This window comes from Aulonocara sp. 'chitande type north' Nkhata Bay, linkage group LG17 (assembly GCF_057382095.1).
Source record: "Aulonocara sp. 'chitande type north' Nkhata Bay isolate Kocher_YH1m ecotype deep benthic linkage group LG17, A_spYH_male_GT1.1, whole genome shotgun sequence".
NCBI classification, from domain to species: Eukaryota; Metazoa; Chordata; class Actinopteri; order Cichliformes; family Cichlidae; genus Aulonocara; species Aulonocara sp. 'chitande type north' Nkhata Bay.
Genome location: NC_141360.1, coordinates 24,003,787 through 24,031,193, shown reverse-complemented (window position 1 = coordinate 24,031,193; position 27,407 = coordinate 24,003,787). Strand labels below are relative to the sequence as shown.

General features: G+C 40.2%; 1 protein-coding gene across 5 annotated transcripts; it reads left to right on the top strand.

Moving 5' to 3' along the window:
* The first annotated feature begins 55 nt into the window (after positions 1–55).
* On the top strand, positions 56–27,407 carry tbc1d30 (TBC1 domain family, member 30). Of its 5 annotated transcripts, XM_086268622.1 has the most exons (15): positions 56–712; positions 5,822–5,986; positions 14,018–14,079; positions 14,631–14,696; positions 15,251–15,376; positions 16,623–16,808; positions 16,996–17,065; positions 17,878–17,976; positions 18,097–18,265; positions 19,698–19,803; positions 19,892–19,998; positions 20,472–20,611; positions 21,701–21,940; positions 22,976–23,065; positions 25,203–27,407. In XM_086268622.1, exons 1-15 carry the CDS (start codon positions 199–201, stop codon positions 26,501–26,503), a joined length of 3,441 nt encoding a protein of 1,146 aa, XP_086124748.1. In that variant the 5' UTR covers positions 56–198; the 3' UTR covers positions 26,504–27,407. The 5 variants fall into 5 exon arrangements, with proteins under 5 accessions (XP_086124748.1, XP_086124749.1, XP_086124750.1 ...); XM_086268623.1 differs by lacking the exon at positions 22,976–23,065; XM_086268624.1 differs by lacking the exons at positions 56–712; positions 5,822–5,986 and adding an exon at positions 11,254–11,768.

The window sequence follows — 27,407 nt, the reverse complement described above, 5'->3', positions numbered from 1 at the left end:
TTCAGGAAGGAAAGTAAAAGCCGCCAGACGAGTCTCCACCTTTCTGAGGTGAGAAATGGAGCGCTCCAGGAACTCTATCCTCTTCGAAACGCTCTAACTTTGTAACTTAAAGCAAGTCAGGAAAATGACAGTTTACTGTTAAAACAGTTGCAGCAGGATAAGAGAGCTCATTCGTTTTGTTTTCTCTTAATAAAACCAATGGCGTCGAGGGTGAAAGTAAACGGGAATGAACTTTTAGAAGTTGACATATGTGACGGTGGCTTGCGCTCCGAGGAAGAGAGCGAGGTTTATGCCCACTCTGCTGCCTCCCTGCAGGACGATTTCTCTGGCTTTCAGCAGTGGACGAGCCCCACCGAGTCATCGAATGACACATCATCATGTCCGGGAGAGCAGGAGGTGCCCAGAGAGCGTGGACAGCCGCCTGGCACCTTTACTGCCACCCAAAGGACCAACGCGGCCGGTGACAGCGACTCTGAATCTGTGGGAGATGCAGTCAGAACTCCGAGGGCTTCCATAGTGGACTGTCTCCTGGTGGAGCTTTATGATACATACAGCGGAGGCAGCAGGAGGAATGCGGACAGCTGGGACAGCTCCACGGAGGCGTCCGGGTCCGATGCCTTCCTGGGCCGCAGTAACTCCGGGTCCAGCTTCCTGCAGGAGTTGCAGGAGAAGCACACCAGGAGGCACCAGATGAACTACCTGGCTCAGAAAGGTACAGACTGATCATTCAAACTCAACCACCGATTATCTCTTTTTCCTCCTCTATAAATGATGCTTACCACCTGTTTGTTTTATGGCTGATATTATGTGTTTTTGGTCCGTTTTATTCCTGCATTATTGCACTAACAAGTAAGGAAACAAAGACATGTTCTTTAGCCCATTTATATAAAAAAGAAATCTTGCATATTTTGAAGACTTTCACCACTTCATCGCACAATTTACTGTCAAATCGTATTCACAACAACAGGTGTCTAAATGTGCTTTATCTGGAAAGGCCCTGCAATATTAGAGAGAACCCCAAAAAACAGATGAGCCCTTATGAGCAAGCACTTGGCAACAGTGGGGAGGAAAAACTCCTTTGCCTCCAGTTTGACCTGGCTAATGCTCAGTCTCACACACTGAAACGAATGCTAGTTTGAAATGACCATAGAGGTTGAATGAGGTAATAAAGAAAAGAAAACCATACCATGGAAATGCAAGGATCTTAAAATGGTATTGTATTCCTTATAGGTCAAATGGACAAAGAAATTTGGATATTTTATGAAGGGTCATTCCATAAAAATCTTTCCCAAATATGGAAAAATTCAGAATTAGCATTCTTTTATTATTATTTTATACAGTAACTGTTGTCTTTTTAATTAAGTAGGGGGAGGTTTTACCTCCTTACTATGAATATTTTCACTTTTTCCTGGCTCAAATTGAGCTTTTGTGAGGTGAGTATGCATGCAGGTGCAACTAGTCCACATGTTGTTTAGACAGAGTGTGCATTTTACCTGACTGAACAGAAGTTGTGCATTTTTCTGTTATTTCATTTGGGCATTTGATCAGAATAGGGTATTTTAAACATGAGTACACTGAATCCCAAACACAATTGTGGTGGTTTTTGCATTGAAAGAAGATCTAAAATGCTTCAGTGGGTGCCAGAATTTATTTGCAGAGATCACAAACCCTGTTGATTGGAGGCTTTTTATCTGTCTTTTAATTCACACCTATAAATGATCTAGTTACTGTTTTCTTGCTCTCTAATTGAGACATTTAACAGAGCTTTTCTTTAAGCTTTGAGGTTATCTTTGTTTATTTTTGTAAAAGCTTCATCCCAAATCTTCTATAATTCATTCCAGAAGTCTCTGTAATGAGGAAGGCGTGTGTGTGTGTTTTCCAATTCACAGATACATCTTGATATATAGCTGATTTGTCTGTAAGTGTAATCAGATACTGGAGTGAGCCGAGCAGGCTGAGTGTAATGTGGGTAAAGCTCAGTGTTCAGACTGTTACAATGACAGAGACAGAATGCACTGACAGCTCATTTACTCGCGTCCTTCATTGTTGCCCCAGATTCCCACTTGGCATGTTACTGTGAGGTCCATGCTGCCATTGTTTCCTCTCGTTTAAAGGAATCCTTCAGTCAACACGGGCAGACCTGTGACTTCAGTGTTTGCACTCGCCACTGCTGAGGGTTGGTATGAGTTAGACAATGCTCAGGGCTGCCACTCAGGAAGAGGAAATACTCTTAAATAATACCTGAAATACCAGCCAAAATATGCATACTCGCTTTGCTCCTGTGTTTGGTCAGGAATGGTCCGTGGAAAAGTTTAAAACCCTTTTTGGTAAATGTTACACTTTATTGATCGCTCCAGGGCAGCACAGTTTATTAGCTACGCTTACGCACTCTCGTTTGTATAAGGGATCGACATATCCAACTTTTCCCTGCTTTGATAACTTACAGATATCTTGGCTTCATGTGCCATTATGCTGGGAAAATATTGGCGTTATTACACTTAAAAAGGCAGAAACTTGTGCTTTTAATTAAGTACATTTCCTTTAACCTAAATTGTGGTTCAGCTAAAAAAACAAAATAAAACTGTAAATGCAAACTTAACTGAACTTCTTACACGCTAATGCGAAAGGTATAATGAATATGGGTAAAATTAAACAAAAAATGAAAAAAGGATTTTTTTTTTTTTTTTATATATTTTTTTGTTTTTGAAATGTAAAATTTAAATAACTACACAGCCCTGAATTCATGTATATGGTGATGGAGACCACTGATCTGATACAAGTGTTAATTTCACAAGCATATAAATGGTTGGGAATCTTTTTTTTTACAAATAAGGCTTGATGTAAACATTGCTCTCCTAACTTTGAAAGAAAAAAGGCAGGGTGGGGTACAGCGTCTGCATCACTGCAGCCGCTGCACCAATCTGTCTGTCGATCTCCCGCTCCCTTCTCCCATCACTCATGAACAAGACCCCGAGATACTTAAACTCCTCCACTTGGGGCAGTGTCTCGTCCCTTACCCAGAATGGGCAAATTTGAACCATCATTCAAATTTTTTTTATTTTTCAAAGATGACCTGAGTATACACAGGTTTTCAAAGGTTAATTCAATTATAAGGGGAAAAAGTTATCCACACCTACCTGAACTTGTGTGAAAATTGGCAGCAAGAACTGCAATCAAGCATTTGTGATAACTGGTGATGAGTCTTTCACGTTGCTGTGGAGGAATTTTGGTCCACTCTTCTTTGCAGAATTGTTTTAATTCAGTTACACTGGAGGGTTTTCCAGCAAGAACAGCCTGTTTAAGGTCATGCCAAAGCATCTCAATTTAACCAAAGTCCTGGCTTTGACTAGGTTACTGCAAGACCTTAATTTTGCTTTTTGGACACGCTGGTTTGTTTCAGATCATTTCATTCTGTGTACCTACTCAAGCTGGCACAGTACAGTACTATGAATTCCCCTTAAAAAGAAAAGCTTCATCTTCACCAGTGTTGTTGAACAGTTAGTTGGACATTTGAATACATGAAGGCCGTCAGTGTGTGTTTTACCACTCGCCATTCAAATCTGCAACACAGCAAAGCCGACTCTGGTTATCAGCGTGGTGATGTGGGGGCTATTTCAATGAAATCAGAGCATAGTTTCAGGATCAGGTATCAGGATGAATGAAATGAGACTAAATGGTAAATGGTAAATGGCCTGCATTTGTATAGCGCTTTTCTAGTCCATAGGACCCCAAAGCGCTTTACACTACATTCAGTCATTCTATGCAGACTACTGCAGAAAAGCCACAAGTGTCATCAACGGTTGTGCCACCAAACTGCTGACTCTTTGCTGTTAGCAACCAGCGCACTACTGGTACAGCAAACACAGAACAGCATATAATTGAATCAAGTAGATGGACAGATTTTACTGATACCAGATCCACCATTTTGAGTCGGGATCTGACCAATAACTAAATATCAGATTTGTGCGTCCCTAATTGGCAACCAGTGACTGGCTGCATTAGACTCTTACAGTTGTGAAAATTGATACAATGTCTGTGGATATATTATTTTTATTAGCTTTAATCCAAATGTATTTGCAAAAATAATACACACACCAAAAAGCTAAATGCATAACATCCAAAGTTTATGTGATTTGTCTGTGTGGTAGTTAGCAGGATTAATAATTTTTAAAAAAAGTTATTGATTTATTTGAATGGCTTGTCCGTCCATCCTTCGATCCTTAATAGATGTATATCACAATGAAGTAAGAACTACTTTTAACTGCTCTTGTATCTGTTTTATTTTACACATGAGAAAAACAACCAAAAGTGTCCCCTGTTTTTCCTTAGATCTATTGCTGTGATCAGATTTTAAACGCCATGTTTCCATTAATGGGTGGAGGGTTTGTGTTTATGTGGCACTGCTGATCTGGTTTTCATTTCCTCCTTTGCCTGCAGCTTGGAAAAACAGGCTAATGAGTGTGAGATTATGATTTATCAGAGGACTGCAGATATCACGGGTGTGTCAAAACTGTGCCACGGCTTTATTTTGAGTACATATTATTGTGGACAATATGTGTTTGAAAAAGATGTACCGTAATTGTCGGGCTATAAGCCGCTACTTTTTGCACAAGCTTTGAACCCTGCGGCTTTTAGTCAGGTGCGGCTTTTCTATAGATTGTCCATGATTTTTGTGATATCATAAGACGATTTGTTTTGTTTGTTCCGCTGTTGTACGGCACTACGTTGCCTGGCGGAAGGATCGGGGTTCAAGAGTGGTATGTTGGTCACATGTCCATCCGCCAGGCAACATAGTGCCGTACAAGTAGCGCGAAAAACAAACTTCAAAGTAGCGCTACGCATTCAGCGGGAGGCGTGGATGATGAGCGGCGATAAACTTGCGAAAAGCAAGTTGTGCTCAACTCTACCGGTGGATTCTGACAGCGTGGAAAAGTGTGCAAACATCCACGATCACCAACGGATTTCGAGGGGCTGGACTGCTGCATGATGGAGAGGAGGACACCGCCACGGCCCTTCAGAGGGTGTTCGACTCCGACACTGACAATGAGGATTATCTTTGGTTTTGAAAGTGACAACGAAGGAAAGAAGCTGAGAGTGGATGACGAAGCCATCCTGAGCCTGTTCATATCCGACACTGGAGAAGAGGACTTTGGTGGGTTTAGTGCGCAGGAAGATGGTGGTGAATGACTGACTTTTCTTCTTGTTAAAGCCATGTCACTGCACCTGAGCCTAAAAGGTAGTCTGAATCTATTTTTCTGGTGTGCTGTAGGTTACTGTTATGTACTACATTTGTTACTCATTTATGAAGCACAGCACATGTGCAAATATGTACCCATAACTTGATTTTCAAAATATTAATAAAAGGGGTGTGTCTCCAAACAGCCATCTCTTTCCTGACAATTCGCTTTGTGCATATTCTCTTACATATGATAAGTCAATATTGAAACACCTGCGGCTTTTGGTCAGGTGCGGCTAATGTATGTACAAAACAGGATTTTCCCCTGATTTTAGCTTGTGCGGCTAATATTCAGGTGCGCTTTGTAGTCCGGGAAATACGGTAGGTTAAAGAAAGACACATGTTCCTAAAATGTGATCATCTGAAAAAGTTAGAGATCAATAGATGACGTAATTTTGGGCTGTTACTGGCATTTAAAATAATGATGATAATAATAATAATAATAAATGCTGTAAGGGCAGCACAGGTCGAGCAGTGGTTAGCAATATTGCCTCACAATAAAAATGTGCTGAGTTCAATTCTACCATCAAGCCAGGGTTTTTTTGTGTGGAGTTTGTACCACCAATTTTCTGTGTTTGTTTTCAGCCCCAGAGGAGCTGCATTCAATCATCCAGGAGGTGAAATATCGTACAGGCCTTCAGTCGGCCAAGTTGATTCGCCAGCTGAAGAGACGGGACCGACTTTGCCACAAACTGCAGAAGAACTACGACATTATCACAGCGTTTCTTCAGGCCGTGTCACAAAAACGACGTAAGACTATACACTCATTGTTTTTATGTAATAGCAAACCAGGCAGGGTGACACAGGAGATGTAACTGTGTGAAACAACAGGTGGAGGTCCTCTTAGCTGACTGCACTGAGCTGGGAAGGCCACAAAATCTGCACCATCCTTCAAAAAATTATATGAATATGAGTGGCTGAAAATGAACACAAATTATGTGTATCATTATTCACATTCTTTCTCTCGAATAAATTATGAAAAGTCTCATGAGTTTATTTCATCTGAATTCAGGAGTGTGTATTAACACAGTGTACTTCTTAAAAAATCTACATGTTAACACTAATTCCATTATGGTGTGTTATTTAGTTATTGGTCATTATGGTCCATTTCAGCTCCAGATGTTTGTTTGGACTCATCTAGGGTAGCTTTGTGTGATTCATGGTTTAAAATCATCTGTATTTATCTCATGCTGAATCTTGGTGTCTTTTGAAGGAGGCTATTTTAGTTGCTCTATTGTTAAGGTGTTCTTTGTTCTTATTGGTTGCCCATCGTAAGCACTAGGTTTGAACAGCAGGTAGGTAGAAGGTGAGATGACCATATTAAGGATGGCTTTTTCAATTCCATGCAAGCTGAGAATAGGAAAAAAAGGAAACAAAATAATTATGGATGGGTGCTGAAAGGACCTAAAATATTTTTGTGACACCTAGTCCGATATCATAAATCATGAAAGAGAAATGAAGTAGAATTTGGTTTGTTTGTTTTTTTGTGTGTGCGCGTGTGTGTGTGCGCGTGTGTGTGTGCGCGTGTGCGCGTGTGTGTGTGTGTGCGCGTGTGTGTGTGTGTGTGTTTTTGTTTTTTGTTTTTTTTTTTAAATTTATTTTAACAAAAATGCATTTATACAGGTCTTGTAAGGGTGCTCAGGTGTCTCTCCTGCACACCATTTTTTGTCTCCCTTGTCCTACTCGTCCATATTATATGTTATATTATGTGTTTTGTTCAGAAAGTATCCTGCATTTTGATTGGCTTTAGTGTAACGCTGTACATTAATTGAATTTCACATTTAGACTTTCAGAGCAACCCTTTGTTTGAAAATCAATTCCCTGTTTGTTTGTTTGTTTGTTTGTTTGTTTGTTTGTTTGTTTGTTTGTTTGTTTGTTTGTTTTTTAAATTTCATTTCACTGAAAAAATAAAGAGGTCAAAGATTCACTTTTAAGAGGAAACTTTAGGTTTCCATGTTTTTGCCACCAATTTATGAATCATGAGAAGCCTGTCGCTCAAAAAAAGGAAAAAAAAGAAAGAAATGGCAGCTAATGGAGGCGTTCCTACAGAAACCTGAATAATTACCAGACAACACAGCAAATGAAACATGGTTACTAATTTCACTTTTTTCTGTCCTTTTCTGCAAATCAGATGCAGACACACATGAGAGCCATTTTGTTTTTTTTAAATGGTCACATGTCAGCCTTGTTTCTGTGGCCTTTTTGGGGTTTAGATGGTTGAGGTTTCTCATCCTGTGGGACCTTTTCTTTGTAGTCAAACTCCCTGAAGTATCAAAATTACACTCTTATATTTTCAAGAAGCAGGTTGTGAATTAAGCAAATGGTAGATGCATGAACATGAATATCCTGACTATACTGATTATCTTTTACATCTTGGAAACAGTAAGTTTGACAGCAGAAATGACAGAGTGAAATAATTCACCCTGAAATTCTCAGAGTGAAAGTACAGAAAGGATTGTGTCTGCACGTCTCAGGGGTTCATTGGTCTTTGGAGGCGCAAATAAACTAGAGCAACAACTTAAAACTGAGAGGTACAAATCGTGGATGACATGATCCAAACCAGATTTGTCAAACAACAGGAGAAATGGAGTTTAAACCAAAACATGCCAATTTATGATCCAAAAAGAAGCCGAAACAACAAAAAAAGTAATGATAATAATCTTTAAAATGTATGAAAGTGGAGATGTCCAGTTAATTTAATTTAATTTAATTAGTGTAGGTGAGACCAAAACTGTTTTACCTTCCTATACCAGGCAATACGCAGTTTTTAAATGCTGTAACAGCCTCATGTACGGAAGCCCGTTTCTGCAACTTTAAAAAAAAAGTATCCATAACTCAAAATTTCGAGTTAGCTCTGTCAATCAGTAATCTGGAATGCGCACTCAAAACCGAATCACAACAAATTGACGCTTTCGAAAGTGCGTTTGTTGATAGTAATGCCATGTGATTCTGCTAATAAAACAATGATTTCATCATGTGTAAAGCCACGCTGAAAATATCCAGCAATTTGGGCATTAATGACTGGCTGTAATACTGGTAGCTTAGCTGTAGCATTTGTAGCTGAGGGATTCAGCTTCCGGGTAACAAGAAAATTATGTAATTCACGTAGATTACTGATTAGCAGTGCTAACTTGAAATTTCGAGTTACTTTTCTCAAAAGTTTGAGTTAATAAGTTGAAATTTCGAGTTATGAATACTTTTTTTTTTTTTTTTTGTGTGTGTGTGTGGCAGAAACGGGCTTCCATACTCATGTGGCCACTACAGGAACTGTAGATTTTGGCCTTAACACTGATTAACTCCACTTATCAGACACCTAGAGGCAGGCCTGGCCAGAGAAGTGAAGATATCACTGAATAGCTATTATGCATTTACTGAGACTGTTCTTTTCCATCACTGTGCATCATATTGGCTCCCATCATGGTCTCTATAACAGAATATAAGCTTTCCAGTGCTGCTTTCCATTTACAGACTTTATGACCAGGCCAGTCGTACACTAGGTGGTCAGTTGCACAACACAGAACATTAATATGGTAATATGGCTCCTGTTGAACACTGCAAAGGCTGTGATTTGGCTGAATGGTTTTTGCTGGTGACATAGAAAATACTAAACAATAAATTTCAGTCAATGCTTTATTACTTTTTATTGCATGAAATGACATGAACGTGTTTATATCAAGATTATGACTTCATAACAAATAGCAATTTATGATCTAATTGTTCCTACAGGGGAAAAACAGACCATCTGTTACTACAGGATGTGTGTGAGTGTGTGTGTGTCTCTGCATTAGAGCAGTGTTTCCCAACCTTTTGGAGCCACGGCACATATTTCACATTAGAAAAATCACACGGCACACCACCAAACAAAAATGTCACAAAATGGATATTGCTAATTTTTCCCCACACACCAGGCATAGCCGAATTGGCTCGGTTTGTCCCCAGTATACCCTTTTTGCTTTCTTCTGACCACTACTCATGCTAGGGTCCCCAAAGAGTCCTGATACTTTTTTGCGCCATGGACCCGTTTAATGTCAGAGAATATTTTCACTGACCGGCTTTTAAGGTGTCGCAGATAAACACAACAAAATAAAATGATACGACCGAGACACAAACTGGTATTTTGTAAATATAATAATAAATGCGAATTCACTGTGTAACTTTATTAGCAGTGTACTCCTGAAATGCGGCAACAACATTGAGAGTAACATCCTCCTCTCAGCCCTTTAATGCTCTCTGGTCGCTATGGTAATGCGTAAATATTTTTATATTAATATTAACATCAACAGCAGCAGCAGCAGGCAGAGCAGGAAAAATGCAGTCAAAATGTAATCAGGTTGAATTATGTGTGGTATAATTTTTCATCTGCATCTTACTAGTTCATAAAATGTCTGATTGTACTTTTCCTGACTCTAATTAAAATTTCAGTTAATTTGGGCATGTTTGCCTGAGGGCTGGAAAGAGCTTTTTCAAACTGGGACATTAAAGATTTATCAGTTAACTATTTATCTTACAGTATCTTTTAATGATGTCTGTCTGCTGTGTAACAGCAGCTTCTGTACATGAGCAGATGTGTACAGCCCCAAAATAATTTCCATGATAGAAACACATTTGTTATTAGTGCTGTCCTTGGAACATAAACATCTAGAGCTGAGGTAATTCATCATGAAGCTTTACCGGCTGAACAGTTTCACCACAAAGGCCTTGATTTATTTTTATGTAAAGTCTGTTGCAGGTAATTTCATTTAGACTAAATGTTTTCCACTCAGGAAGCACTTCCTGCACCTGTTAGGGCTGAATCATAATGCCAGCATCATTGATTTTCATTGCAAAGATTTCTTTGATTGCTTGCCACATTTTGTTTTAGAACGTTTATGAAGATGGATAACTAAACGGAGGGAGAGTATACACATTTTAGGAAAGGATTTCTGTTTGAATTGTAGGATAAGTCAGTGTTTCCCAACCACTGTGCCGTGGCACATAGGTGTGCCATGAGAAATGATCAGGTGTGCCATGGAAGATTATTTGGTTCCACCTGATTAGTAATCTAAGCGACAGGCGTGAGTAACGGGCAGAACAATTACCTTTTTTTTTCTACTAGAGGGCAGTACAACTACCTGCTCTAATCAAATGGATTGCCAACTGCCAGTAAAACAGAAGAAGACGCAGAAGAAATTACACAATAGTCATGCTGCGAGTGAGACAAGGCAGCGCGAAATAGCAATGGATAAATATTTAAAAAGAAAAAGTAGTCAATCTGACCTGGTCCTGGAGAAAATTCCGACCGAGATGAAGGCCCTAGCATGAGTAATGAAAGCAAAAAGTACTGGGGGTATACTGGGGACAAACCGAGGCAATTCCGCTATGCCTGGTGCGTGTCAAAAGATCAATATCCTTTTTGTGACATGTTTTTTGTTTGGTGGTGTGCCGTGTGGTTTTTCTAATGTGACATGTTCCGTGGCCCCAAAAGGTTGGGAAACACTTGGATAAGTTACCCAATGCCGAAAATCTTTAGGAAAATGGTGTAATCGTTCTTTTCACTGTGTACTTTAAAGTTTTGTGGAAGAAAAAAACTCTTGTGTATCTTTGTATCTATGAGCTGCTACTTTAAGGAAGAGCCTTGCCTTTTTGACACTTGACCTTACCCCAGAAAGGGTTTTCCTGTCTGAGAATTAATCTTTGCTGTAGGTATAGGAAAGGCATTTACTTGGTTGCAGGTCTTCTGTCTCTTCGTGTGAAGTGTTGTGCCCTGCTGTCAGATAAAGTCTGCCCACTGCTGTCTGCTCATCTCAGTTCACTGTGAAAGGAAATGTGACTTTGTCTAAATAGATGTAAGCAGCGAGATGACATTGTTGTATTAGGTGCGCTAGGATTTAGTGGGTTACAAAACTGAATCTCCACTTCCCCTTTCCATGCGCTCTCCTCCACCATTACCTCATCCTTTTATCTTGCCCCACATGTCTCTCCATCCTACCGCATCCCTCCGTCCGTGCGCCTCCTCCCGGTGACGCCATATCGGAGGAGGATGAGGAGGCGTGCAGCATCAGCGGCGCTAAAGGAGCACAAACGGTTACTTTCGGCTATTTTTTACCTTTCTTATGTTTAATGCATCACTTGGAGCCTTTGAACATGGCGTGCTGGGTGATTTAGTACCGCACTTACTGATACGTCGGAGATATGTTGTTTCCTCCGGAATAAATCAGAAGAACGAGACATCACCGGAAGAAGGCTGAAACATCATTTTAATCGATTGATTTACAGGAGAGCGTTTGGAGGAGCGGCCAGAATGTCTTCTAGCCCCCCATCAAAGGAGTGCCTGTAAAAGCGGAACCAAACGATGAGGTAACTGAGCGCGTTTACAGCTCTGGTTCCGGGATGAGACAGGAACGGCTCCCCGCCGCCGGCAGAAGGCCGAGAGCGGGCGTGAAGCAGCGGCAGCAAAGCTCGGGAGGGGTCGGTAACATCATCAGCAGCGTCCTGAAGAAGCGCAACGGGATATCCAGGAGTGCACCCCGGCTGCTGTGCACCTTAGAGCCAGGTGACCTTCGAGTATATGGGCTTATTTTAAACATCTGCAGGCAGAGCAGCGCTAAAAAAGGAATACATGCCAAAATACTACGAAATGTTGGGCTGAAATATCTAATAATATTAATAAAGTCCACGCTGTTGTTGGAGATTTTGGGTCATGTGGGTGCAGCAATTTTAAAAAATCATACTTTCCTTTACATATCGTAAGCCAAGAAAGATCACATTCAAGAAATATGTTTCCAATTATGATTATCAAAATAATGGCACAGTTAAGCATTAATGTGGTATTACAAACATTTTAAGAATGGATCCTTTAGGACTGTTTAAAACAATAATTTGTGTGTTAGTCATTTTAAGAAATGATTAACCAGCATAGCGAACAGTCATGAGTGACTTGGCTTATTTTCTGTGTATTTGCGGATGTCTGATGCATCAGACATGTGGTTAGCAAATATGTGCAGGTGACATAAAACAAGCTATTTATTTCCAAAGAAATGGTATATATGGCATATGAGGTCATGGGAAAGTGTTGTGCAGACACCAGGTGCTAAAATGAATGGGCACATCTTTAGTGGCTGGGGTTGCTGTTGATTTGCATTCATAGGATTTACTTATAATGGGAGTAAAATATTTTTATATTTGTCAACCCCATGCACTGGGTTTGATTTTTGTCATTAAACATTATTATAATGTAATTCCAATAGTAAATGGCTGTAATATGTAAATATTACAGTACAGTTTACAGTAGTGAACTGTAGCACATTGTAAATGAAAATACCAATAATGTGATGTAAGCGACAAAAGGTCATGGCTGGATACATATATTAAAATTTCAGGCATGAATGTGTCCCACTAAAACTGTTTGACCCACATTTAGTTTGAATCTTGTTAATGTGGAAATCATTATGATACAGGCTGGAAAAAACTTTATAGCATAGCTCATTAAAGTAGAATTGACAATTAAAATGGAATAAGACAAAAACCTTAAAAATACTCGAGATCACTTAAATAGAAAAGGGGGTAACAGAGCAAGTCGAAATCTAAACGAGACGCAGTGAAAGTAAGAATAAGTAGATTCCAGGTTTGAAATAAAACTGAGACGTTTCTCTGGCACATGTGCGGCAGTGTAAGAGATTGTTAAAACCGCTGCTGTATTTGGGTGGAGGTTCGTTACCTTTACCTTGATAATCGATCAAATTACAGACTTTCAGAATAAGATTTGAATCGTGGACTCTTTTATCCCATCATTTCACACTCTCCTTGTTTATGTTCGTGTTTACCGTGGTTATGTCACGTACACTGTGGAGAACTGGTTAAATTTGCCCTCTGAACTTTGCTGCTGCCGGCCTTAGCTGCAGTTCTGTATCCACACTGAATCGGCTGCGTTAGACTAATCTGTGACGGGGAAGTAGGAGGGTTTTCCGCGTTAATCCTCTCCCGAAGCCCCGAGAGGACACTGCAGAATAAAACTGCGCTCATCCATAATGGCGCACGACAAAACGGCAGAAGCGGACCGTTCAGGTTACAAGCCATTATTTCTTATGTTCGGAGTTTCATCGTAGAGAAAAACCACGCAGGTGTCCCGCGTGAGCGACACCAATCCTCCAGAGGCTGAGCTGGATGGGGACGGGAAGGCAAATGGCCGTAGTCGGAGCTGTTGGCGTTGAGCCGAGAGAACTGGCATGTCAGGACTTTACGGCTTCTTAACTTCAGATGAGAATTTCTCTTCCGGGTAGTCTTCTCGTAGGGCTGTATTCTGCTGTAAATGAGGTTTTAGACGATATTTAATCAGTGAAATGGAGACTGAAACGCGGATTCAGCACTACCAGGAAGTGGAGAGCGACTCACAGCTCCAAAGCAAACCAAAAAATATCACAGTCGGGAAATGAGATGTCCATTTTTCCTTTGGATACACGTGAAAATGTGTAGCCATTTTGCCATTGGGTGTATCTGACTAAAACTAGCAGAAAGACTTGAGATCTTTAACATTAAACATTAAGCAGATTGTTTAGTGAAATGAGAAGTACACAAAGGTGTTTGAGGAAAAATGTTTCTCTGGAACGTTTTTATAAATGTGGGTTTTAAATTATGAAGATCAATAACTTGGGTTCATTAACTACCTTATGTTTTAAGTGTGGGATTTCCAGATAACATTTCTGTGCATGTGTACACATTTAAACAAAAAAACAATTCTGTATCTGGAAAAAGTCTGAACATCAAGTAGAAGGTGCCTCTAACCAGCTGTTTGTTTGTTTGTAGGGGTTGACACAAGGCTGAAGTTTACCATTGAACCATCTCTGGGAAAGAATGGATTTCAGCAGGTGAGGGGTGACGATACACTGCCCATATATTAAGTACACCTTCAGATTATTCTGCAGATACCCCTCCCCCCATATTAGCAATGCATAATTTAGACAAATAGACATGTTAAAATAAAAATGTCTACCATACGAATACTGAATATATATTTTTTCTTTTCAGTTCATCTTCATTATAAAAATAACTACACATCTTTAAGCACACTTGAACCAGTTAGACAACCAGTGACATTAATCGTCACACTAAATATAAAGTTGGATGAACGTGATTGCACTGAATATAATCTATATGCTATTAAGCCAGTAACTCTATTCGATACCACAAGTATCCTTCCTTGATACATCTTCTTTTTACTACTTTAAAGCTGTTGGTCTGAAATTATGTTTACATTCCACTACGTGCATGTTTAGACTCTATGTAGAAGATGGACATATAGTGAGTGAGACTGGATAGCTTTTTCCTTTTTCTTTAATAGAGTAAGCATATAAAAATTATAATTCTGGGTATTTTCATTGATAAACCAATTAAACTGAGTGCTTTTTCTTCCCCACAGTGGTACGATGCCCTCAAAGCTGTGGCAAGACTTCCAACTGGGATACCAAAGGAATGGAGGAACAGGGTATGTTGCTCTAACCACCCAAATATAAGCTTTGTAAGAACTTTGTCATACTCAGTGAGTAAAAAAAGTAGAAACTCTCTCTGTTTGGGCACAAAATTGCTTCCATATAAAAAGGTGTTTTGATAAACAAAGCGTTACACATTTTTCCTCTCTGGTCGTGTTTTGAAGCCATCGGGGTGTTAAGCAAATAAAAGCGAGAGCCCAGCTGTGCTATTGCAAGAAACGTCTGTTCACTTTGTTGTCGTCAGCCTTCGGGCCAAGTTTTTACAGTCATGAGAGAGAAAGCGTAGTATGAAAGAACAGCGTGTAGAGATACTTTACACACATCCCAGTTTTATCTTTTTTGATGCAAGTATGAAGAAATGGAAGCAATTACTTTCATTTTGTCAGAAAATGAAAAGCTTTTCTCTTGCGTGGATGTAAAACGATGGGAGTCACAGTGAACAGGGGCTCCTAATTGAAGTAAAAGTACCGTCTAAATGTTGGCTGGATTTCTACAAAAACCACAGCACCGACTGACTCATTGTTTATTGGCTGCTGTTGTCATTATCCAGGTTTGGCTAACCTTAGCAGACCAGTACCTCCACAGTATCTCTATTGACTGGGAGAAGACTCTTCGTTTTGCCTTTAATGAACGCAGCAATCCAGATGATGACTCCCTTGGGATCCAGATCGTCAAGGTAACCAAATTGTATTTGCAGAATATAGCATAAAATACAGAACAGGCAGACCACTGAATACCTTTTGAAGTGTAATGTAGACATAGTTCAGGGTCACATGCAGGGCATGGTACTACTCCACGGAGCACTCAAAGCACTTCACATACAAACATTCATAAAGCTCTTTTATTCTAAACATTTTGGATCCTGTATCTTTAAAAGAAAGGTCCTGGCTTTGATAAATGAAATGCCAAAAACTGCAGTTCTGTAATTGGCCACTTGAGGCTGGCTCCTAGCATACATTTTACATAAAAGATGGATGCTGTCACTAGGATGTATATGGATGGAGACCCTGAAGCTACATCCGTCTTATACAGCCATTCTGTGGTGCTAAAAGCGCGTCACCCCTGTATTGAAATGTCCAGGATAATCTACAACTTCAAATTAAACTTGTAACTGCAACTAGGCTGTCAAAGGCAAGAATTTTCATTATGTATTTAATCCATTTATCTGTTTAAATTATTAGTGTTGATGACTAGTAATCCTAACACAAAACCCCTGAACCTGTGCTATGAGAATATCTGAATGTATGATGCGGTTTTGAAATGTTTCCTGACAATCACAGAAAAAAGCCTTAAAAACTTAAAAAGCTGTGATTGATACGAATTTAAAAATTTCATTTATTCCTGTAAAGTTTTTTTTTTTTTTTCTGTAAAACTAAGGGCTAGGCTTAGTTCTTATGTCAGCAATGACGTAGACGTCAGCATATTAAAGGTAAATTATTCCTCCAGACTGGGTGTGAATGTCATCAAACTAGCATTTAGTCCACTCAGTGTAGTCTGTGTTTGAAACTTTAGTACTACACTGGATTCAAGACCTATAATTATTAACATTCCATCTTTCCCCTGACCATTTTTTCCTCAACCTGTTGAGGAAAAAATGATGAGCTGTTTTTGTGAGTGCATACATCCGTAATGGCTGTTTATGTGCATTCAACAGTTTATTCGAGCTACCAATAAAATATGTGTTTCTCGGAAGGTGTACCTGCTTAGATGCTGTTTGCTGATGACTTGTGCGTCAGAACACAGGATGACTCTGTCAGCTGAGTCGTTGCAGATCTTTGCTGTTTCTCACTGACTCATTGATTCAACAGAGGAACGGCTGTTTCCGTAAACAGGGCAAAGTCTAGTCATCATTTATCCTGTTTAATGTTAATGCACATCCTTGTAATAAAATAATCCAAGCTGTTGTTCCTTTTCGTCCACAGGATCTACACAGGACAGGCTGCAGCTCTTATTGTGGCCAGGAAGGGGAACAAGACAGGGTGGTGCTGAAGAGGGTGCTTCTGGCATACGCCCGCTGGAATAAAACTGTGGGTTACTGCCAAGGATTCAATGTACTGGCTGCTCTTATACTGGAGGTTACAGAAGGCAATGAAAGTGATGCACTGAAGGTATACACCAAAATCTAACCATATAATCAAACTCAGGTCATTGAGTTTAGTCTGCTTACATATGCTGGTGGATTTTAAAATAAAACATTTTTAAGTAGCTTAATTTGCTTTGAATGATCATAACCATGCTTAAACCATGTTTTTTATTTATTTTCTGTTCTTTTTTTCCCCACTCATCCATATCCAGGTGATGATCTATCTTATCGATAAAGTGCTGCCTGACAGTTATTTTGCCAACAACTTGCGAGCGTTATCAGGTAAACAGCCTATGACAGTACACCTAAGATTTTACTGGCTGCCATAATATCTAATTTTCACACTTATGTGTTAAAAAGATGCTAATGACAATATCGTCGTGCCAAATGTAAAAATGTGAAAGTGGACACCAAATTGCAGGAACTCCATCAGGGCAGATACAGAGTGCTTAACAGAGCAGCAGCAATTAGAGATGCAGGAGATTATCTGTCTGCATTTTAGAGTCATGACTGTTTTGTTTTTGATTGTTTTTTTTTTACTCCCTTGGGTACATTTATCTGATTTGGAGATGAAATAATCTCCATAAATGCATTCCTGTATGTTGTAGTCCACACGTAGGCCTGGAGTAGTGACGTCTCAGCTTCAGTCGTATATTGTATTTCCTGAAATGTAATTGGCTATCATCCATCCCTCCCTCCACCCTCTTATCCAGGGCCAGGCCCCGGGGGTTGGCTATTGTGTGATTGAAATTAAGGTTGTTTCATAATTTTTTTTTAAATTTGTAAATAGGGAAAAAAGAGAAGCTTAATCTGAATTTCTTTCATCCACTAACACTTGAAGCCCTACAAAAACTGGCCGACGCCCCCAGAGTCTAAGTCAGCAGATGGGTCCTACCTGGATTTGAAAACACTAGTGATTTAATGGACTTGACAGAATAAATTTTATATCAAATTGGGTTTATTTTTCCAGTGAAAAATGAAAATAGTTATGTAAATTTAAAAACTGTGGATCTGGGGATCTAATCTGAGGATTAATGAATACCATTAACTTTTCATCACGCTAGATTTCTTACTCTGTTGTCTCCTCCTGTCAGTGGACATGGCGGTATTCAGAGACCTGCTGCGTCTAAAGCTGCCGAGGCTTTCCCAGCACCTCCACCACCTTCAGAAAGCAGCCAACCGAGAGGCTGGAGGTACAGTTGCTATATGGGATATTTGGTCACAAAGTCTGTAAACTATTTAGATGTTCATCCTACAGAGAGGCTAAGAACTTTTTCATGTATGTTTAATATCTGTTTGTCTCTCTGCTGCAGGCAGCTACGAGCCTCCGCTGACCAACGTCTTCACTATGCAGTGGTTTCTGACCATGTTTGCCACCTGCCTGCCGGCACCCACCGTGCTGAAGATCTGGGACTCTGTTTTCTTTGAGGGGTCAGAGGTGCTGTTTCGAGTTGGTCTCGCCATCTGGGAGAGACTGGGAGAGTAAGTGAACCTACCTGCAGTCACACCTGGTGTAGAGAACACACCCAAACACGTATGTTTTGGTAATTCTGCTGCAGATGTTACATCAGGTGTGGCTTGGCTGTTTGGTTGCAGTGTTACTCATGCATGCACATTATGAACAGAGGTGGGGCGTAGCTTACGTGTAACTAAAAAGTGATTGGCTGCTGGAGTAGATTTTATATCAAGATTTTTTTTAGCCCTTTAGGATAGGGGAAAACTGGACATTTCACATCATCCATTCATGCATCTGGGTCAGTAGCTCTCCCTAGCCACTACCTCCAGCTCTTCTGGTGGGACACTGAGGCATTCCTAAGCCAGCTGAGAGAAGTCCAGGTTCTCCCATTTGGAAATTTTCAAAACACCTCACCTAGAGGAATTCCAGTCAGAAGCCTGAACCACAGAGCTCAGCTTACTTCTTTTGGTGTGTAGAGAGTAGAGGCTTCGGGCCCCTCCCAACTGACTGAGGTCCTTACGCTATCCAGTCCAGATATCCTATTGAAGCTTCGTAATGAACTAATCATTTCATTCAGGTGTGTTTACCCAGGGTAATATCTAAAACCTGCAGGACACCAGCCCTTGAGGCCTGGAGTTCAACACCCCTGCTTTAGAGGAAGCAAATTTCTGCTGCTTATTAATGGCAAGGGCAATTAAATTCTCTTGCAAGCACTGAATATTATAATATAAAATATAAACTCAAATATAAAAAAAAAACAAAAACTGGGTGGAGGTATGTAGCTCAAAGCTACATACCTCCTTGAGCACCATGCATCTCAAGAAAATATCACAAAATAATCAAGATATTCGTCTGTGTCCAGGACTGCAGTTCATGCATGGTGCTCAGGGAGTTATGTAGCTTTGCGCTACATACCTCCACCTAATTTTTTTTTTTCAGTGTTTGCAAGAGAATTTAACTCATTCACTGCCAATGGCTGGCAGTGAATGAGTTAATTTCCCTTGGTATTAAAAATCCACTGAAAGCGAATATCACCCTTGCTATTCTATTTTATTAATAATAATTACCCCGGAAATGCATCCTGTGGGGTTTCAGCTGCTGGAGCTGATTGCATCCAAACAGGATGTGAGTCCACATATCAGATGGAAAGTGGTTTTGATGGTTTTGAGTCCCTCAAAATGCCTTCAAGTCTATTGTTTTGCAGAAGCTTCACAGAGAAGATGAAGAGGGCAGGACGTCAGACATGGGAACAGCACAGTTAATCTGGTTAATTTTCAAAATAAAAGGCAACCATTTGCAAAAGCGTGTTTAAAGTGATAAAATATTCTGCTAACACTGTTGATAAATTCTGACATAAATAAAAATTGCTTATCAACTTTTTACGTGTATCCCACATCTCTGATGGTTTAAATCAAATTATAAACCCATCCTTGGTTCTCTCACTTCCTCTTTCTTCAGGAGGATAGAGTACTGTCAGACAGCAGATGAGTTTTACAGCACCATGGGTTGTCTCACTCAAGAGATGTTGGAGCACAACCTCATCGATCCTACAGAGCTCATGCAGGTAGTGAGCAAACTTCACACACACTACTTTAATGCTGTACATGTTGTGATCATGGCTTCCTCACCTGTCTCCTTTCTGTGTCTGTCAGGAGGTTTACTCCATGGCGGTGTTTCCCTTCCCTCAGCTAGCCGAGCTAAGAGAGAAATACACCTACAACATCACTCCGTTTCCTACGTCAGTGAAATCCAATGGAAGGTTTGTTCTAAACTCAGAAGATCAATAGTGCTGTGTGTAAAAAAAAAAACAAAAAAAAAAACACAACTCAATATTTTTCCACTTTACTACTCTTAAAGACATTTTTATGTTCTCTGTGACCGCTAGTGATGACCTGGAGGTGTGACCATGGGACAGATGCTTGTATTATACTGATGGTCACTACTTTCAGAAGGAAAATGGCGCGGTATAGGAAGCAGTAAAGCCTCTTTGTAATCACCAACTATAATTTTAATACAGAATTAACTCATTGTAAATTAAAGCAGTGCAACTCTGCTCACTGACACTAATATTCAACATTAACAGTAAAATGTTGGTCGTCAGCAAATGTTCAGAAAACCAAAACATTCAGTCCAAAAGTGTGTTTACACTCTTTTTTTCTGTCTGTCTGACATCTCGCCTCTTGTACAGATAAATATGTGTATTTTGTGGTGGTGGTGATGGTTTTCTTGCAGTAGTGGTCTGGGCAGCTGGGAGAGCGATGATGACGCCGACATGGACGATGAAGATTCTGTGGTGACTGCGCTCGGCTGTCTGGGTCCCCTGGGTGGCCTACTGGCCCCCGAGCTGCAGAGATACCAGAAACATCTCAAAGGTCAGCGCGCACACACACACACACACACACGGGATTTAAATGGTGACCCTCAGTGTGGGTACAGTCAGGAGCCAAGCAGTTCCAGATGGACTGCTGCCCCAAATCCTCGTGTCCTGCCCTTAATATGACTCTAAGTACTGACAGACTCTGATCCGTTTCCTCCAGACAAATCCCCACTTCCTGCTTCTTCAAGGACTCGTACAAGCATGAAAAAGCTGAAACCAGCCAGGGGGCTTTAGTTAAAAACATTGGTTAAGATCTGTAAAAGCTGTTTTCCAAACCTGAGCTGAACTTTTAACCTCATAAGAAGATATCAGTACAACTGTCTTAACCTACTTCAAAAGGGAAACTCTGCTCATTATATTTGGAAGCAATGTGAAGGAAAAGAACATCAATCAATCGCCTGCACAGGGGCTCTGAGACAGCAGAGTAATTACAGTGAACAAACTGAGCTGCTTGTCTTTGACGGGGATTTTTCGTTGTGTCCTGCTGGAAGAGCTGAGATGGAAAATAACTTCCAACTTTCAGTGAAGCTGAAGAGAAAACAAACAATAATTCACTCAACAAAATGCATTTTATGTCATCTTCAAAGGCTGCTTGTCTAAAAGCGCCATGATTGTGATGCCATCAGAGGCAAAGAAAACAGGAAAGAGTGACTCAGCCCGCTGGGCTTACTTTGAAAGTCTTTGAAACTTGTAACTTCTAGTCTCCAAAACACTATCAGACAATGCAGCATGTTGTGTACATTTAAGTGAATGCTCCAGATGTTATCATCTATCGATAGCATCAAGCAGCTTTTTTTTTTTTTTCTCTCGCTTGTACTAAATCTGATGTTTCTAGTGCACAGCTGATTTTGATTTAAAGCCAAACTGGGCAAGTAAATAAGTATGAAAAAGAGCTTAAGAGCCAAAAAGGCATGCTGGATTTGGCCTGTTTTGTATATTCTGCTTAAATTGCTCCATCTGCCTTTTTGAACCACCAGCTAATTTGACTCTAATCACTTTATTTCATGTTCAGTCATAAAATAGATCCAAACAAGTGGAAATAATAAAGCATGTGTTCTGGTTTTACATGTATTCTTGCATTCAGACCAACGAGGCGAGCAGGGAAGCATTGCAGAGCTGAGCCCCGGAGCAGTGGGAGGAGGAGGAGGAGGGGCTGGTAGTGGAGGATCAGGAGGAGGAGGAGGTGCAAGGGCAGAGCATCAAGCAGCCATTAACGGCATGATGATGGAGAGAATGAGCACCGACATCTACGCCCTGAAGAAGCAATACGCACGCATCAAACGACGGCAGCAGCAACAGGCTATGCAACTCTACATCCGCACAGGTAAGTGAGAAATGAGTAACAGCATTCACACAGCTGGTTTACCAAGATGATGAATGTCTTTGAGCTTTTGTATTGCTCAAAGACACTCATATAAAAAAAAAGCGTTTCATTATGTTCATTATTTATTTTTTCAGGATGTTTTTACATTTTTTTTTTCTTCAGTGCATAAATCTTGTGTGTTTCTGCTGTCGAGACACACCAGAACATTTCTTAAAGGGGACCTATTATACATTTCCTATTGTCTGTTACAATTGTGCATGCTTGTATCAAACATGACCAAAGTTTCAAGTAATGATGTCAGCAAGTACAAGTAATACCTGTGAAATGCTAGCTCAGGCTTCAGTTAAGCAGTTTTAGACACTTTGTTTTTCTACTCCTTAGTCTTTATGATGTCATATTTAGGGGATATCCCTAAATATGGTCATTTTAGGGATATAGCTCAGCTTTTCCCACAGATTCATGTAGTATTTGTCATTATAAGGAGGCAGGAGAGAATACACATATATCAAAGGAAGCACACACCCAAGCGTTAGAATATAAAAGAGTAAATTAAAAACCATATATATATTCCTCCAAAGATCAATTGTCACTAGCCGAGGTCTGTTTGACCGTGGGATGAGAGACTTGACACGACTAAATGACATCGATGACTGAAATGAACTTCAACAGCAACCTCACTAGACCGTGAAAATCTAGAGCAGGGATTTCAAACTAATTTTACATCTTGGGCAAGACCAGTGAAACGCCTCGTTTTATCAGTGCAAAGATATTTAACTAGTCAGAAGAAGGCTGCCTTAAAAGGGAGAGGAGCTAAATTAGCTTCTTTCAGACAGGATGGTAAGATAGATGAGGCTAATTTTTAAATATTAATCATGCAAAGCTACTCTAGTAGACTTAAAAGATAAATGTGGAGCTGAAAACGAGACTAATGGGTCCCCTTTAATAAATAAAATGCCAGTGAAATGGTACACATGGATGAGAATAAAGAAACCAAAAAGCCAGCTGTTGATGATGATTATGACGTGTGACTCACAGGACCTGGACCTGTAGCGCCCACAAGTCCAGGGGTTCTTCAGGGGGCTTCCAGCAAACAGAGTGGCAGCACTACTGAGCAGCACACTGACGGTACTTGTGTCAACAGCCATTCTGAAATTGGGTGTTCTGGGGATTATTTGAGCAATCTTTGGTGTTCGACTTTTTAGAAATGGTCTTTATTGGAATCAACAGATTCTTACCACAGACACAACTAATACAAGTAGAGAACTAAATTCTTCTGGGGAAATCTTGCAAGACCACTGAATGATTACTAGTGGTGTATATCTATAAAAATGATTGATTTTTGACAAAATTCTGGTTTTCGTTGGCTCTGTTTTGCAGATGGATGATGCTCTCAAAATGCTGTGCAGTGCACACATGTGTCTGCAGTGCTAAGAAAGCTTTTATTTATAAATTTGACAGCTGTTGTCTGGTATTTTGAGAGCCTTTTGGAAACAGGTGTCACACTCTACTTTTATATAACTGATATTGGATCAAAAATAAGTGTAGAAAATGAACTACTGTAGCTACAACTGGTGATGGTTTTGCTCTGGTTACAGGTGACATACACAATCAATCACCTATATATGTATTCTGAATGTTTATTTGGAGGCACCTGTCACTGCTATGTATAAATAATATCCTTTACATGCATAAATAATATTTGTATACATTTAACTGCTCTTAAATATTTTAATTCTTATATGAAGTGTACAGTATACATTATCAAAATGCTCTGTAGTGACAGATGTTTCCAGTTACACTTGATTTGGTCAATGATTCACATTCTTTGCCTGCATGTTGGAGGATTTCTCTGTTTTGGGTAATCGTGACACTAACCTTGATGAGCAGCTGCAGCTCCTTCCATGTCGTATTCACACATGATTTATAAGGCTTGTGCAAAAGTATTACAGTCACATTTGGTGTTTTCCCTCTGCAGCTGTAAACATTTGTGCATAACACGCTCTGTAAATCACTTTAATCTGTTTTTAAAAAGTCCTGCTTGTACTGTAATATGGTTTATTTACATTGGGAATGGGCCTTAACACTGTACATATTATGTAATATGAGAAAAATAATTTTCACTCTAGTCCACATCTTCTCTGAATCTCATTATTGCATAAACCAAAAGCTCCGCATGCCCCTAGTGTTTGATATCTTATATTGCTGCTTGGAATAGCTAAGTGTTTAAAAAATGTTTAAAAAATTATTAAAATAGAAAACATGCAGTTATATACAATTTTTAAAACATCAAGCTTTACTTGATGGTTTCTGTATCAAATAATTATAAAAAATTAAAGTAAAAGTTGTTAAAATTGAATGAAGGTTTAGTTATCTAGAGGAAATAAAAACAAATAATGGTTTAATTGGGTCTAAATAAGCTAATAAGACTTAACAGTAGATTTTTTTGAGCTAACAGGAGCTGTCTTAACCTAACAGGAGAGAAAACTAGATATCTAGAAGAGCTAGCAGAAGCTAACTAAAGCTAACATGGCTAATGGAAAACTAAAAAGGGTTGAGTGGGGTTGACAGGGGCTAATGGTAGCTAATTGGAACAAATGTGAGCAGAAAATAGGTAAAAGAAGCTAGCAGAACTTATCTGAACCTAATAGTATTCAATATTAGTAATGGCAACAAATGAAAGCCTAAAAGAGCAACTGTACCTAGATGTCTAACAGTAGGTACCTGAAGCTAAAAGCGTATGTTTGAAGGTACCATGAGCTAATTGAAGCTAAAAGAAACTACTCAGAACTAACAATTATTTTGAATGAACAGGTGTTGATGGTATCTTAATGTGGCTAGCTAAATTAATCTGGAGGTTATACGAGTTACTAAGAGCTAAAGAGAGCTAACTAGGGCTAACAAAAGCTTAACATAACTATCTGGAGCAAAAATCAGGCTCTAGTTAGCTTTAGTTATCTTTGCTCATGTTATCTTGTTTGTTTTTTAATCCTCTCCCCTAATTTTAATGGTGTTCATATAATGATAGCATGCAGCAGTCATGATTTGCACAGCAACAACAAAATTATGTTTACAATTTATTTTATGCCTTAGTAGTTACTTTGGTCAGCTAAATAAATTGTTTCTCTGGTTAAAGGGCAAAGTAAAAATGTCTCATGGAATTCTGTCATTTTTATGCCTTCTTGGTAAGCTCAGAGAGCATCTGTTGTAAGCTTGTTTTAATACATTTTGTTTTATTCTCTCTGAACTGTCACCTCCCCTCCAGATAAGTGTCCTGCCACCCGTGTCCTGGCCTCACAGCTCAACCCTTCCAGTTCAGTGATAAACCATCTCCTCCTGGGCCGAAAACCACGTGGAGGTGCTCGAGGCTACAGACCCACTTCTGCTACAACGTCCATTTTACCAGGGGCCCGACCTAGTTCTCTGTTCCAGAGTCCGGTTCCTCCGGGTTCCCCAGCCAGGCAGCGCTGTAGCTCCCTGGCCTCAAATAGCACTGGATCTCCAGGAAGCTCCAGAGGAGGTGGAGGATCACCTTGGCGCGCTCATGTTCGGCAACATCGGAGGAATATAGCTAGGGCTAGAGCTCAGCTGGGATTTGGAGATTCAGAGGACAGGGAAGATGAAAAGGAGAAGGAAAAAAGAGAATCAGCAAAGTTGGAGGCTGAGGAGCAGGAGGAGAAACAGAGTGAGGAAAATAAATGGGATGATGAGCAGAAAGAGGCGAGCGACTCTTTTATACCTCTGTCTCCTGACTCCTCTGGTACGGGGTCAGCATGTGAAGAGGCTTTACAGGGTTCAGATGAGACTAAAGGAGCAGAAGTTGCAGATGTGGTAGTGCAGCTGGACTCCCTGACTCTAGAGAGTGAATCAAATCAAAGTTCTCCCAACGACCAAAACCCAGATACAGTACCCAAATTACCAGAGTTTAAACCTGCACCCCAAGTCCCTCTCCTCCCTCCACCGCCATCCTCCATCAGACATAAAGAGTCTGACTCATCAGAAAGACACGCTGGCTCTGTCAGATGCTTTTCTCCTCCTACTACTCCACCACCTCACCACTCCTCCAACTCCTGCATCTCTTCTTCATCACCTTCCACACCAAGCACACCCCACTCTCCAACAGCTCCTCCTTCTCTTGATCAATCTTCCTCAGATTCTCCTACACTAACCTCCACTCCAAAACCCAACTCCACCTCCTCCTTACCACCTTCTTCATCAGCTAATTGCTTATCTGCGCTCTCTCCTCCTGCCTCTTCCACCTTTTACAAAACCTCCTCCCCCTCTACCCCCTCCCTCTCCTCTATCTCCTCATCTTCTAGATCCCAAGTCTCCTCTTCCCCGTCAACCCCGGGGCTCTCCTCTTCCCCGTCAACCCCGGGGCTCTCCTCCATTCCTAAACAGCAAGTCTTCTCCCCGTTCCCTTGTGTGAAGCAGCCCAGGAAGTCTGTCGCAGCCAGAAACCTGGGCCTCTATGGTCCCACCTCCAGAACTCCCACCGTCCACTTCCCTCAGCTCAGCCGCAACCTCAACCGCAGTAGTGCAGCCGGACTGACTGGCAGGCGATGAAAAGTCCTGACTGAACCATGTTGCCTCCTGCATATTAGGGAAAACACTTAATAATAACCGACAGTATAAGGTCTAAAAGATTGAAACTCAGCTGTAGTTTAAGAAGTAACTAAGTGTTAACTTTTTTTGTTGGGGGGGGGGGATTCCCACTGCATTAGTACATTTGAGGAGCTTGGGACAGCATCCAGACCCTCACTGTGGCCTATGCAGGTCATTCTTGACCATAATGGATTTAAAAAAAAAACAAAAAAAAAAACAACAACAAAAAAGATTTCCATGGGTAGAGGCTCCATCTGTTAAGTGTATACACATCTCTTCAGTAGCAGCTTGTTCTCCTGGACTGAAACGTGAAGATGCTGTGGTCAGATTCTTCCCTCTGGACTTCCTTGGACCATATTTACCAATACAGTGGAGTATCTTTTCCTATGAGTTTGCACAATAGCCATCCAGTTGTTTCTATGCCAAGTATTTAAAAATAATAAGTACACACGAAACATGACATACCTAAGAATTTCTGTAATGGAGAAATGAAAAGAACTGCCTAATGATGTCCTGAAGCACTTAACATTTTTGTTGTAATGTTAAAATCTGTGCATGTGTTTGTTTGTTTCTACCAGTCATCAAGAATGAATGAAGATCAGGGGCATTTTTTCTTAGTTTGTTTTGAAGGCTGTGTAAATGAAATTAATCTAAATATAAAAAGCATTTGTTCTGAAACTGGTTACTGGAATTGATGAGCTCTTGTTTTACAGTAGTTCCAAATGTGATGATTTATAAGGCAAAGGCAGAAACACTTATTGTGTCAGCACTTTGAATTTTGTCAGTACAAGTATTCAACCACAGGAATGCTTTTCACTGGGCTTTTACTGCAATGCAGCTGCCTAAATAAATGAGGATTCCAGCA

Bases quoted from the DNA above. Each gene is read 5' to 3' on its own strand.
- tbc1d30 (XM_086268622.1), top strand. From the start codon at position 199: ATGGCGTCGAGGGTGAAAGTAAACGGGAATGAACTTTTAGAAGTTGAC. The intron at 5,987-14,017 runs GTAAGACTATAC...GTTTGTTTGTAG, and splicing joins GGCCGTGTCACAAAAACGAC to GGGTTGACACAAGGCTGAAG. The intron at 16,809-16,995 runs GTATACACCAAA...ATCCATATCCAG, and splicing joins ATGAAAGTGATGCACTGAAG to GTGATGATCTATCTTATCGA.